The following is a 13,935-nucleotide window of genomic DNA, read 5'->3' as shown; positions in this document are numbered from 1 at the left end:
CCCACTGACTGTTGTAGGGTAAAAGGACATTAGCTCTGGCATCTTTAGGGTGGGTGCTTTTGATATAATATGAAACTGTGGATTGGAAGTTCAGCCTGCTGCTTTTATCTCCAGGATCGAAAATGTAATGCTTTCAGTTGCTGGTGCTAAGGCTGTGTATGTGCTGTAATATTCGACTGCAAAAGAGTGATTTCCTGTGCAGACCACAGGAGCTGTGATTTGAAATGGCATCGATATTTTTGGCTTTGGATATTGTTGTTCTTATTTACAAATAAGGCCAGTAGTCAAAGAACCAGTGTGTCACCTGTTAAAAAACTCACACTTCCCCATTTTCTGGTGATGTAGCTGTAGTAAATTTGCTGTTGTACATGGGTGTTATGAATTCACTCCAAGGAGATATTTGACTAGCAAGATACTGGGCTAAACAAGAAAGTTCCACTGTGCTCCCTCCCATTCCACCAAATAAGAAGAAACCCACCAAATTAATTCTCAAGCTGTTCTCAGAACCATGATTTTTATCATCGAAGTCCCATCTTGAAAGAAGAGATGCTTGTATTTCCCAGACCCTCTTGCTGACAGGTTTGTGAAGTGCTTTCTCAGCCCCAAGATGTGATGGGTTATTGACAAGCTCCTGCTCATACACCTGAGCTCTGTCTCGCTGCAAAGCCCATTTTAACTGTCTCAAGCAGAAGCACCAACCAACAAAAATAGCAAAGGATTGCCAAAAACTCATCTTGTCCAACTGGATGACTTCATTTCAGGACCCAGCACTGAAGTGCCAAGAGACCCACACAAGTGTTGGTGAAGGTACGTTGCCAGGCATGGGGCTGCCTGCTCAGCAGTACACGGGGGTGGTTGGGCATTTCTGAGCCCCACAAGGCCTGTAGAGCAAGAAGAGTCTGAATACAGAACAACCCTGTGGCAAACTTGTCACCTGCCCCGACAGATGAGCCTTACAGCAGAAACTGCAGAGATGTGCTGCAGCATCAGCCACAGCTCAGCGTCACTGTCTGTCACCTCCACATTCCTGGCTTTTCTTTAATCCTCAAACCGCTGTCTTTTCCCTGAAATGCCAGTCAAGTGAGTGATTGAAAGAGAAATGTCGAAGTTGTAGGCAAAACTCCTTGCTCTTCATTAGCTTCCCTGCGGCGAGTTTGACACACACATAATACACCCACACACCACCAAACAACTTCCACGCAACTCACATGATTATTTTTTTCTCTAAAGGAAGAAATAAAAGAAGAAAAGAGAGGCTATTATATGTTTTACTACTTTAAATACTTGTGAGACATGTAGCTACAGGAATTCTCCTGGTGATCCCTAAAGGTAATAAGGAAAAGGAGACAATAACACTTCTTTCTCTATATAAAAAAAAAAAATAGAAAATTTTTTATTAATTCCTAGAATACTGTAAGTTGGAGTACAGGCTACATCCCTGCCTCCCACAGGCAATCAGGCATTTGGAACAATACAGTTGATCTAATTGCAATAGAGAATATGAATGTGAAGAGATAAAGCTATCTGTCACATTGCAGTCCAAATGACGTGCAGTCCCTGCAAGCCTTTCTTTCCTGTTAGTCTAAAGCTAAATACATTTCAAAATGGTCAAGTGGTGCCCAGTGACAGGGTCAGAGGCAATGGGGACAAAGGGAAACACAGGGGGTTCCCTCTGAATGTCAAGAAATGTGTTTTTGCTGAGGGTGCCTGAGCACATGCACTGGTTGCCCAGGGAGATTGTGAAGTCTTCACCCGTGGAAATACTCAGAAGTCATCTAGACATGGTCCTGGGCAACCAGCTCTAGGCAGCCCTGCTTGAGCAGGGGGATAGACAAGGTGACCTTCAGCCAACCTCACCTACTCTGTGATTCTTTGAACTCCTGGTCCCATTTCTTAGCTCTGTCTCTAGCAGCCTCTGTCCATAACATCATGTAACAGCACAGTGATTAATAAAATAGTGCTCACTCCTGAGTGATCAGAGTGATTTCCAAAATATTCTGCTAATCGCCTCCAGAAAGAGTTCCACAAATGTTTTATCTCCTCAAAACGCGTATAATTAATGCAATAGAAAAATTCGGCAAGCTATCATAATTCTCCTTGGTGAAAATCCGTCTACCTGTGATTCACCTTTCTTTTTCTCCTTGATCAGAGAGAGGCTGTAGTAATTAACATTTTGTTGAGAGAGGTTTTTCTTTCTTTGGATATTCATTCAGTCTTTCTGGTGAGGAATAAAGTAACCAAAATGTATCCAAAATGGTTCATACAGCACCCCCTTCCTGGAGGTGTTCAAGGCCAGGCAGGATAGGGTGTTAAACAACTTGGTGAACTGGGAAGTGTCCCCGCCCGTGGCAGGGGGCTTGGAACTATATGATCTTTAAGGTCTCTTCCAACCCAAACCATCCTATGATTCTTTGATTCTAAAAAGAAGCGCACGTGTGGTCGTGTGTATGTTTTGTAGGAACAGTATTTATCTGTGTTGATATTTTCCAGTGTGTGTGGGCTGATCACTGTGCCCAGAGAGAACATATTTTCCTGGTATATTTAGTTATGCAGTGCTGTATGCTTGGTGGGAGAACTCAGAGCAATTAATCTGGGAAACTGATGTGTGTATGTGCTCACATGCCTCCTATGCTGTTTTGCTTGGAAGGCAAAGGACAAAATAGGCTCCCATACTCACCCATCTCTATAAACTCTCCTTGAGACTTTTATACATTAAAAAAATTTGCATTCTGGTCCCATAAAATAAACCATTCTTCTGGAACAATGCCACCCTACAATGTGGGTAATTCTGGTTTTCTCGCCTACCTGCTATGGGATGGTGATGTAGTGAGCAGTGAGGGGCAGTGAGGCTTGAGTGAATTCAGAGCTACCCTTTCCTTGAGGCTGCCCAGATGTTGTGGAACTGATGGCTCCAAGCCACAGACATCACTCAGGACTCCAGTGGACATAGCCAGGCTGGATGGCTGTGCCTTTGCATGGAGCAGAAATGCTAGAGGGTGCAAAGCTGGACAAAGAAAGGAGTCTGGAAATGTGCAGTCCTGATCCTCTTCTGAAGCATCTCAAAATCAGAGGACTCAGAAAGGGAAGGGAAAGGAGGCCAATGGATTTTAATCTGGTTCAGAGGGCTGTTGTAGCAGCTGTAGAGGGTAAGTGAGAAAGATGTTTTCCAGTTACAAAGTGCCATAGGAACCTAAGCATCGAAGTGCTGAACAACATGAACACACTGCTCATTTTGCACAGTATGGAGACATCTCACTAAGCTAGAAAGTACTTGCTCAGCAGCAGAGAGCGCATTTTTCTTCTGCTTCCACTGTCTGCACTAAGGTTTGCGTTATCCAGGTTATTTACGTGCATCATCACCATTCAAATAAAAAAAAAAAAAATCCAAACATCTCATCATCTCTCAGAACTACATCTGGGAACAATAAAAGGGGCGATACTGCTCCATTGCCCCCCTGCATGGCAGCATGGCAGAAGGAAATGAGTAATAATCAGTCTCTTTCTGCATTGTGCTGCCATCCTCAAGCAGATAGGAGCTCACTCAGCCCTTGACCTCACGTCTTGCTGAGCAGACCGGTCTTGCCACAGAGGAGCAGGGAGGTGAGAGGGCCAGATGGTGCTTTTTACCTCACCTCCCTCCTGTGAGCGAGCAGAGCCACCTGACTGTCCTCCTGCTGTCCAGACCCACGGCAGTGGAGCAGGCAGGGTGTGCTGTCGGTCGCCGGCAGCTCCGGCTGCCCCGCTGGTCCTGTGCCCATGGGGAGCCAGCTGCTCTCTCCTCACCCTTGTGCTGTGCCTCCAGGACAAGCTCTTACCTTTCCAGCAGGTTCTGGGCTGTGTGTGCAGGTGCATATTGTCAGGTACGAGCAGGGGTGAAATCCCAAGGTTCTTCATCTCTTTGGTGGCACCAATGGATGCCTGCGATGGACGGGGTGTTTCACTGCACAGGGTATGTGCAAGACCCTCTGTAAGAAAGGGCTTCCTAAAAGGAACAAAAAATGCCTCTCCCAGCAACAGCAATGGAGAGCCTAGGGCTGAGGCTATTTCATCTTTCCCAGAAGAAAGTCCCCCTCCTTGAGGATCACACCTACCTTGTGGTTTTGAAGTGCCTAAGCCAATTGCAAGCAGGAATTTCCATGGGGTGCCAGTTTTTTATCACCCCTCTTGCTCGGGGGCTTCATGGCTTATTTGAGTGGAGGAGCAGCCCTGACTCTGGGAGCACCACCATGGCTGTACAGAAGGAAACAGGCTCCACCAAGCCATTGGAGAGCTCCATCTGAGTGCAGGAAGGGAGTCAGGAGAAGCCATGTGGGGTGGGAGGTGCTGCCCAGCTGGAGCTACCGGATGGAAGGATAAGGAACAGCAAGGTGAAAAACAGCCCAGCTGCTCCACACCCAGGCATACCATGTCCACATCCAGTGTACCCTGAAGGCCAGGAGACCAGGGACAGGAGGTGCTGCCTTGCACTTGACTCTGGGGAATGCGGGACACAGTTCCCTGCAGGACAGTCATGTGCTGCTGATTCCTGAATCAGGAGAAGGTTCTGTAGGGCACGTGTAAGGACTTGGAGAGTTGCCTGTCTCAAACACTGTCAAGGCCACAGAAGGAACTTGCCGTAAGATATGCCACCACAGCAGGAACTTGAGAAAAGCGCAGAAGGAACAGTGGGTGGGTATGTGCTGTCTTGGAGACACGTGTGAGTAACACTAGTGGAGAAGCTGATCTGAGGAGCAGCAGCAGATTTCCTGTCAAATACATTTCATTTAAAGGTTGTTTGCTGTGTTCTGCATGCAAGCACTGGCCACTTCAATGGTTTCAGAAAGAATTTATAGGGTTTATGCTACTTACAGCGTTCCCCAGGTGCCTTAAATGCTCATTTTCATAAGAAACAGCCCTGACACTCATTTTGGTTGGCAACTATTAACAGCTTATAAAGTAGCCTGAGGGCTTTAGTCAGGGTAATGTGCTCTGATATCCCCAGTAAGGCTGAGGTTTGTGCTGCAATGCTGCGGGAAGCAGAGGAGCGTGGCTGTGTGCCGCGTCATCTCGCCTCAGCATCTACCTGCCTCCTTCCAAAAAGCCTCAGGAAAGCTTAATTACTCAATACCATGGCCTTGCAGTTTCCTTTTCCATTCAAATTCCAGTTATTGAGTAACCCCTTATGCCAGCAAATGTAGTTGCTCTTCTCATCTGCCGTCTGTTTAATATTCACCCCGACACTGTGACAGGCAGGTGGAAGGTCCAAGACGCGCGGCGGGAGCATCCTGCCTTAATGCACCTGGAAGCCTTGGCATCAGGTGAGCAGCTGAGGGGAGAAAAAACAGCACAGGCCTGCAGCTCCCAGGCAATCATGAGAGAGGCTCCATATGCTCCCGTGCCCACCGGAAGAGCCAGTTGGCATTGCACCAAAATTATTTCTGCTCCCTCCCCAAAAGCAGGTCTCCATTCAAACCGCAAAACTACGTGGCCATGGATTCTGCTTTTCCTGTACGAAATCTGCCTGGCAGGAGCACAGGTGACTTGTGGGGCACAGTAGCTCAGGTAAGAAGAAGCAGATCTTGGGATTTTGTGGCACTTCAGCTACTGGTTTGGCACTTTGATCCCAGAAAGAAGGGGGTTTTCTTGAGCAACTGCCCTCCTCCGAACCAGCAGCCAAGGCTGGTGGGACCTGTGACCACAATTTGGTGATAGAAAGGCACAAGGAAGAAGCACTCGCATATGGTTGCAACCCTGAACTGATGGATAATGCAGTGTTTCAGTCCAACACTTGCTCAGACTCAGGGACCTGGCCAGCAGCTGGTAATTTGGAAAGGTCTCCAGTCTCTGCAGCCAGCAGTGGGAAGGGATTGAACTGTGCAGGGTGGATGCCTCAGACATGCAAAAGATGTGTCGTCTCCTAGGAAGGCAGTCAGGGCTGGAGAACTTTTTTCCTGCAATTAGGGCTGCAGTGGAAGGTTTTTCCCCTTCCTTTTTGCTTCCTGCAGAGGTGACTAGATTGAAGGCCAGCCTGGCAAGGTTTGGTCTCATCAGAAACAGGGAGGGGTCTAGAACCAGGATTAGGAAAGGGTTTGTTGGGAATGGCTACAGCAGGAAATCAGGGTATAGCCCCTGTTTGCTCTTTCCCATCCTAGTTTCTGTCAGAGGGCAGCTATGGGGCAGTGCCTGCCCCATGGACAAACCCCTGGAGCTGCACCCAGCCCTGTTTGGTCCCATCCACCAGCAGCAGTGGGGCTTCTGCATGGCAGAAGCTGTTGTTCCCACGTCTGAAGCTGATAGACAGAGGAACAACAACAGTGCTCTGGGGGATCCAGGGAACAGGCCCATCTGTCTTGCTTTTGAGGATGATTAGGGAAAGTATTTGACTCGGCCAGCATGGGGAATTACACAGAATGGCAGTGCTGAGGCTGACTGCCTGGCAGTGACATGGAGCGGGGAAAGAGCGAAAAGGTGGCAAACTGAAATCACAGCCTCTCCTCCAGTAACCAGGATAAAACCCACAGCTGGGCACAGGTAAGAAATGAGCCTGCTCATTCCTAAAATGCTGAAAAGTCTCGTATGTTCAGCTCCTGAAGCACCCTGACACAGCTGTGCCTCCCCGCCTGCAACCAGGGCCCCACCCCACTGCTCCTGGACACGTGCCTTTCCCTCACACCAGGCTAAAATGTCCCCAGCTGGTTTCCATCCTCGTTTCTCTGTACAAGTGACCTCATTTTCTGTATTTACACCTTTCCCAGTCCATAAATCATTAGCAATTATAGCATAGTTTGAACCTCATATTGGTTTCTTCTTCAATTTTTCATGGAAGTGTTGAGTCTTATCAAGTCAGATTCATTTTTGAGTGAATACTTTATATTGCCATCAGCAATGAACCATGCACTGCAATCAAAGAAAGACATCAATGTGATTTATTTTAATTATATTTATTTCCCATAATTTTTTATTCATTGAGTCCTTTCTCAGCTCTTCCACATTTTTGCCAAGGATCAATTTCAAGCTGTAAATCAGTAACAGTATTAGCATTAGAAATACTTGGCTCTCCAAATTTGCCTTTTCAAAATACTGGCACAGCTTCAGCTCTCTCCCAGACTTCTGCAAATTCCTCAGCACCTCAATGCAACTGAAAGCAATGGTGATTTAAAGAGCTCTTTGGCCACGTCTTAAATTTGATGTATATGCTGGCAGTGTTGTGATGTTCAGCCAGGGTGTATCACAGTGGGGGTGCAAATTTTGCCATGGATGTTTCACCCCACTGTCCCTACATGGAGCATTAATTATCCCTGTATGATGCTCACCATGAATTTTCCGGTGTCCCAGGGGGATGTTGTACCAATGAAGGTAAAAGAAGGGATCCAAGAGTAAAATGTGGTGAATCCCTCAGGAACAAAGCAGCTCAAATCACTGCATTGAAAAAAATCACTTTGACACTTTGTCAGTCTCACCTCACCACAGCAACGGCTGGAACAAACAGTCATTAATTACCTTTGTCAGGTGAAATTTCTTTAGTTACCTGCAACATCACTTCCAGGAAACTCCCACCTTCAGCTGCTACTGGCAGTTTATAGGACACCTCTCCCAGCAGTAATTTTTATGAAAAGTCCAGGAAAATTACCAGGTGATGAAGTCATGTGTGGCTCACCTCTGTCTGCCAGGACCGTGTCCTGGAGTCACCTGCCTGACCTGCCTGCACTGAGAGGAAAGGTCAGTGGGCTGGAGGTGGTCAAGGAAGCCAGCCTGTCATGTAATCCACGGGCATTCGTCAGTGACCTTTTCTTCTCCTCCTTAAAAAAAAACAAAAGAAACACGGAGCAGACTGCCTGGAGAGCTGCTGCTCCTTGAACCTTGACCACACGCACTCCGCATCACGAGGAGACGCTCGGCAGCCAGCATTCAGCACATGCTGCCCTCGCTATCGAGCTCCCATACAGATGTTCATTGAGCTGTCAGAGCACAGGGAGGAAAATAAATTAATTGTAAGTGGGAGCAGGTTAGTTAAATCTATTCTGGAAGCATTATATAGCCATTAAATTGCATACAAAACTCAATGGTTAATAATGTTCTTCAGAGGAATTAAATAGAAGCTCAATTTATAATGCTGCTCGGCATTCAAACCAGAGTGTTTCACCTTCCTGGTGCATGATAAACATTTAGTAATTAATCCTCACAAAGCCTCGGTGAGGCAGATCTCTTCACACCACTGATTCTGTGTATAAATGGGAACAAGAAGGTACAAGATGCCTCCTTTGAAGCTGTGGTTGCATATGTCTTCGAACAAGATTTGGGTCTCTGGGAGCCCACTCAGCATCTGTGTTTGAATAATGAGAGGTTTGTAAAAAGCCTCGGAGCTAGGATCAGATGTCAAGGTCTCTTTGTGCCCCTTCACTGTGCTCAGACCATCGTGGCGTGTTTCAGGATGATTCTGCAGTGCAGTCTCCAGAATACTGATAGTTTCCCCACATGGCCACATGGAATGGTATTTAGAAGAAAAGATCATGGTCTTAGGTCTCAAGTACAGCCTGTAGGAATTGGCCCATAACAAAGCTGTTAATTATGTTGAAATTCAAAACAATAGAACTTACAACCAACTGGAAGCCGTTATTTGCAGAAGACAGATTATAGATGGATATAAGATCGATGGGATGTGGGCTGTCAAATAAAAGTGAATTTAATTTACTTCAGGATGGCAGACTACCCTTGACTACAGACAAATTAGAATTAGCTAGTGTCATTTTAAAACTATTTCCTGTCTCCCTGTTTAAGCACAGCATGGATAAACATGGGGCATAATGAAAGGGAGTTTTCACCCAGCAACTAAGGTCCCCGGTCATCCATGCTTTAAAGTGTTTTAAATATCACTGTGGTGGCCTAAGAAGTAGTCTCCTATTTTCCAGCACCACCAAGCTTAGCTGAAGTTCTGGCTTGGACAAGGAAGTATTTTTTCCAAATCATTTTTGGCTAAACAACCTTTGGCACAACAAAAGTAGTTAATTCCCCGAAAGAACAACTCAGCACTGGGGATGGACTGTCCAGAGAAAGCAGCACGCTTTTTGTATCCTTGGTAGAAAAAAGCAGCTCAAGAGTTTATTACAATTTTTGATACATCAGAGTTGTCACTAATAATACCTTAAAATATGTAACAAAGAAAGAAAATGCTCTTTATTAGCTGTGGAGAGATTGACCCATGGTTAGTGCAGATTACTCCCATCCAAACCATTTTCTCTTTGAATTAATTAACATTAAAACTATACTTTTACAAGGCATGCTAGATAAAACTCTCGAAATCAACAAAAATTTGTCCACTGCTTTCAATGAGGGCAGGGTTTTACCTAATATTTCTAACAGACTTTTATAAAATAGTGTTGAAAAAGATCTCAAGGGCCATCCTATTTCTCTTCTTGCCGCAAGGCAGGATCAGCTACATCCATGTCAGTGCTGATGGATGTTTGTCTAACTGGTCCTGAAAGAGCTGCAACACTCAATAGCACCTTGAGCTCTGCTTCCATTTTCACCTGCCCTGAGACAGGAAAAGAAAAAGGGCTTTTATCACCAACTGTGCCAGGAGTTTTGGCTGGTTTAAAGGACCAGTGACAATTTTAACATTTGATGTCTCACGATCTGCTAAAGATAACAGCTAACGCGACCCACCCCCAGGGAGCTTTCCCTTGATTTATTGACATTTTTCGCTTTTATCTCTTCTTCTTGGGATATCTGACATGCAATCATGTCGTTTTGATTTCCACCTTGTCTTTTTTCTCCACCATTTCAGTTCAGGTCTGATTTCAGTGGCTATCCCATAAGAACCCATGGTTAAAACTGATGCTTTCCTCTATCTGCAGGCCTGACAGTGTTCCAGAGGTGCAGTATAAAGTGTGCAAGTCTAATTCTAGGACTGAAATGTCAACTACTGTAATTATGTTGGCAATGTGGAAAGGCAGGGAGGCAAAAGAGCAATAACAACCATGCTGAGCCTTGGGAGGGGGCAGGAAGAGAAGGACAAGTGGGCAAAACAATACTCAAGTCTGGTCCTTGACGAAGAGAACCCCCCTGGTTTGCTTATGCTTCCAGAAAGAAACATCACCAGTCATTAACTGCCCTTTGCCTGCAACCCAGTGCTCATGGAAACAAAGTCTTTGCTTTGTTTTCAAGAAGACCTGGATTGCACTCAGAAACAGTAAAACATAGCTCCTCATTGAGAGGCAACTCGAAATACACTCCTTGTATACCCTCAAACTACAGGAAACCTGCCCACAGCTGCTCAAAATACATCTATCGTTTAGAATGGGAGACACGGGCACAAGGATTAACATTTACAGATGGTATTTCTGAACGTAAAGGTCTGAGGCAGATGCTTACACAGACCAGTTGGGGAATGAGAGGTGAGTTTCCCATGCATTCTCTCTCATCCCAGAGTACACCATGCATTAAGATTTCACAATAAGTGTTTTTTAGAAAAAAAACCTAACTTGCTACATAGACTCCAACAGCAAATAGCACAATTTGTTGTTCATAAAGTATGTGAGAAGAAGCTTGGTATATGGAGTCTGCCCTTAACCCTTAACAAGGGTTTTATTCCCCAAATACAAGCACTTAGCAGTCTTTATGGGTGAAAGACAACATAAACCACGTTTTCAGCCAAGCCATAAAATACGTAGTTTCATGTGTAATCACAAAACCTCCTGACATTAAAGGGTCCTATCTTTGCACATGGGGCAAAGTTGATTAATGCTGTGAGTGACCAGCAGTGGCCAAAGCAGCATTTCAGATCTGACTCTTTGACAGTGGATTCCTCTGCATCACTGCTGCCACCAGAGTGTCACTGGGGAGGTGGGAGGAACACAGCAGGGCACTGGAGCAAGGATGCTGGACAGAAAAACCCTTACATGCTGCTTGCAGGAGAAATAGCAAATAACTTAGAGGCTGAGATGGAGAGCCTGGCTAGGAAACAGGACCTGTTGCTGGGACGTACAACCCGTGGGCATGCATTTTTAGCATCACCTCAGTATCTGTGGCTTTGAACTTCCTCAGGAATTTGTCAGGAATCATCAACACTTGAAATCAGCTTCTTGGGGCAGCAGGAAAGCTTTTTCTGCTCACTACTGTCTAAAGAACAGGTTCCTGAAGGCATTGTTGTAGTTTTTGTTGAAAGCAGTGTAGATGAGTGGATTAAAAAAGGAATTTGAATAGCCCAGCCATAGAAAAATGCTCTTCCAAACGGGTGGGATGTCGCACGAGCAGAGTGGGTTGATGAGCTCTGTGATGAAGAAGGGGATCCAGCAGAGCACGAAGACCCCAATAAGGATGCCCACCATGAGGGCAGCTTTCTTTTCCTTCTGCTCTCTCCACGTGTCTCCGTCCGTCTGGAAGGTAACAGTGGCATGACGGACAGTGAAGACCATCTGCGGCTGCTGGGCAGCTTCTTTTACCTGCCAAACACAAACACAAGTTGCACAACGTGTACCTCAGGCAGCTGATCCCACACAGCAGTTACAGAGCCAAACAGTGAGAGCAGTGGCCAGGGCTCCCAGGGAAACACTGGCCATCTATGTCACACTCTAATTGAGGGGAGAGTGGCTGTATGACTCTCTTCTGGGTAATGGAGACTATTTTAAGTGAGGCTAGAAACTAGAAAGAGTAGTGATCTATAGGGACATGGGATTGCTCACACAGGATAGCAATAATGTTATTTCCCCACTTAGAATCTGATCAGTAGAACAGGCACACACCCACATGCTGTGCACAAAGGTCTCCCTGCTTTCTCTGAACCCATTGAGTTTAAGAGTCCTTGGTAGGAGAGGCAAGAAAATGAGCATACATTTGCTTTGTCCCCCTAAGAAATCTTTACAGTGCACAGTCACCGGCCTGGGATGAACTGACAGGATGCAGCTACGATTAGAAAGGATTCACAAGGACATTCTGCACGTGTGTCTTCTGTCTGAGTAAATTCACAGTCTACCCAAAGCCACAGCCGGTTGCCAGGTTATCATCCCCTGTGGAGACAGGACCCCATCCATCCACCCTCACCTCATCTCACCATGGGAAGGACAGTGACCCCTTACTCATGCTGGCAAGCACTGATTCAGCATTCCACGGGGGGACATCTGTGAGTCACCATTCACCCACGTGGAGCTCAGACTCACAATCTGGCCCAGAGTTGCTTTAGCTACACTTTGCGCGCTCTCAGTTTGGGGCTCAGAAGGAGCCAAAAGACTGGGCTTGCAAGCTTTGCAGTCAACTTTCCCTTGGAAGCCTCCCAGATTCAGAAGGCTTTTATGGGAGATGCTGTTTGCTTGCACACTTGAGCTCCAAGTTTTCCCCACTTTCTGCAAGGGCTTGGCTGCTGCCAGGCCTTCACTCAAGCAAAATACAACCAAGCTGACCTACCTCCAGGGCTTCTGGTGTAATGGGGGTGATGGAGTTACTCTTCCGAGACCCAATCCGAAACTTGGCAGCCTTGTAGATCTTCCAGTACACAAAGAGTACCACGCACAGGGGTAGGTAGAAGGCCCCAAAGGTGGAGAAGATGGTGTAGGAAGGTTCTCGGCTGACTTGGCACTCTTCACTGTCCTCTGAGTAAGTCTCTCCCCAGCCAAAGAGCAGCGGGGCCAAAGAGATGAAGGCAGAGAGTGCCCAGGTGAGGGCAATCATGATGTTGGAGATGCGGCGCCGGGTGCGGAGCGTGTACTCCAGGTGGCGGGTGATGGACCAGTAGCGGTCGAGGGCGATGGCCGTGACGTTCCAGATGCTGGCGGTGCAGCACAACACATCGAAGGAGATCCACACCTGGCACAGTGACCTGCCCAGCCGCCACCGCCGCCCGGACAACTCGTGCACCAGGCTGAGGGGCATGACGAGCGCTGCCACCATCACGTCGGAGATGGCCATGGAGGCCACCAGGTTGTGGGGCACCCGGTGGAAACTGCGCACGCGGAGGATGGTGGCCAGGACCAGCCCGTTCCAGAGGAACGTGGCCACCACCAGCATGGCCAACAGGGTGAGCACCAACACGCTGAAGACGGAGAGATGGGCCTGGCCGCCCTCGGGGCCGGCAGGGGACCCGCTCCTGTTGCCGGTGTCCGGCGTCGCATCGGCGAAGCAGCTGAGGTTGAGCGGGCGCTCCATGCCGGGCTGCTCCGGGCTCCTCCGGGCGCGGTGGCGGCGGGAGCGCGATGGGAATGGGGGGGGGGGGGGGGAAGCGCCGCCCTACCGCGGGCGCGGGGGGTCCCCGGCCGCCCCGAGTGTCGCCGGGCGCGGGGGCTCCCGGCTGCTCGGCACCGGGGGCTTCATCCCCGGCAGGAGCAGCCCTGCGTCAGCCGCGGCTGACGGCAGCCCCCGGCCCGCCCCGGCGGAGGGAGGCGGCGGCTCCGCGGGCGCGGGGGGTGCGCGGCTGGAGCGCGGCTGGAGCGGGGCTGGAGCGGGGCTGGAGCAGCGGGAGCGGAGCGGGGCGGCGCTGGCGGCGGCGGAGCGGCCAGAGCGGGGCGGAGGAGCGGCGGCCCCTGCGGAGGAGCCGCGGGCTGGCGGGGCCGGGGCGGGCAGGTGAGTCCCCGCCGTGCGCGGGTGCGGGGCGGGCGGCACGGCCGGGGAGCGGAGCGGCCGCGCCGGGCCGGGTCCTGCTTAGTCATGTCCGTGCGCGGGTCGGGACCGGCGCCGGGCCGAGCGGGGAGGCAGAACCGGCCGCTGCCCCAGCCGGCTGTCCCTGCCAGCTTCCCGCTGCTCCTGCCCGTCCCCTGCCCCTTCCCCGGCGCGCTTCCCGCTGTGCATCCCCTGCCCGCTGTGCATCTCCTGCCCGCCCGCTTCCCGCTGCCCGCGCCGAGCGGGAATCACCCCCGGCTTTGTCTCGGGGCGGCTTCTCTCCCCCTTGGGGCGTATTCCGTATACCAGCCGCAGAAAGTTAGCATCCCTGTGAAATTGTCCCCAGGCTCCTCTAAAAATGTGATAGTG

General features: G+C 48.9%; 1 protein-coding gene across 1 annotated transcript; it reads right to left on the bottom strand.

The window, feature by feature from the left end:
* Nucleotides 1–10,297: 10,297 nt before the first annotated feature.
* Nucleotides 10,298–13,277, bottom strand: HTR5A (5-hydroxytryptamine receptor 5A). The gene is made up of 2 exons (XM_027879800.1): nucleotides 12,379–13,277; nucleotides 10,298–11,420 (listed from the first exon to the last, which is right to left on the bottom strand). Exons 1-2 carry the CDS (start codon nucleotides 13,114–13,116, stop codon nucleotides 11,091–11,093), a joined length of 1,068 nt encoding a protein of 355 aa, XP_027735601.1. The 5' UTR covers nucleotides 13,117–13,277; the 3' UTR covers nucleotides 10,298–11,090.
* Between the last annotated feature and the right edge of the window lie 658 nt (nucleotides 13,278–13,935).

The sequence above is a fragment of the Empidonax traillii genome, unplaced genomic scaffold (assembly GCF_003031625.1).
Source record: "Empidonax traillii isolate 1590-97213 ecotype Southwest subspecies unplaced genomic scaffold, ASM303162v1 scaffold58:size1836614, whole genome shotgun sequence".
Taxonomy (NCBI): Eukaryota; Metazoa; Chordata; class Aves; order Passeriformes; family Tyrannidae; genus Empidonax; species Empidonax traillii.
This window is presented reverse-complemented; position numbering and strand designations above follow the sequence as displayed.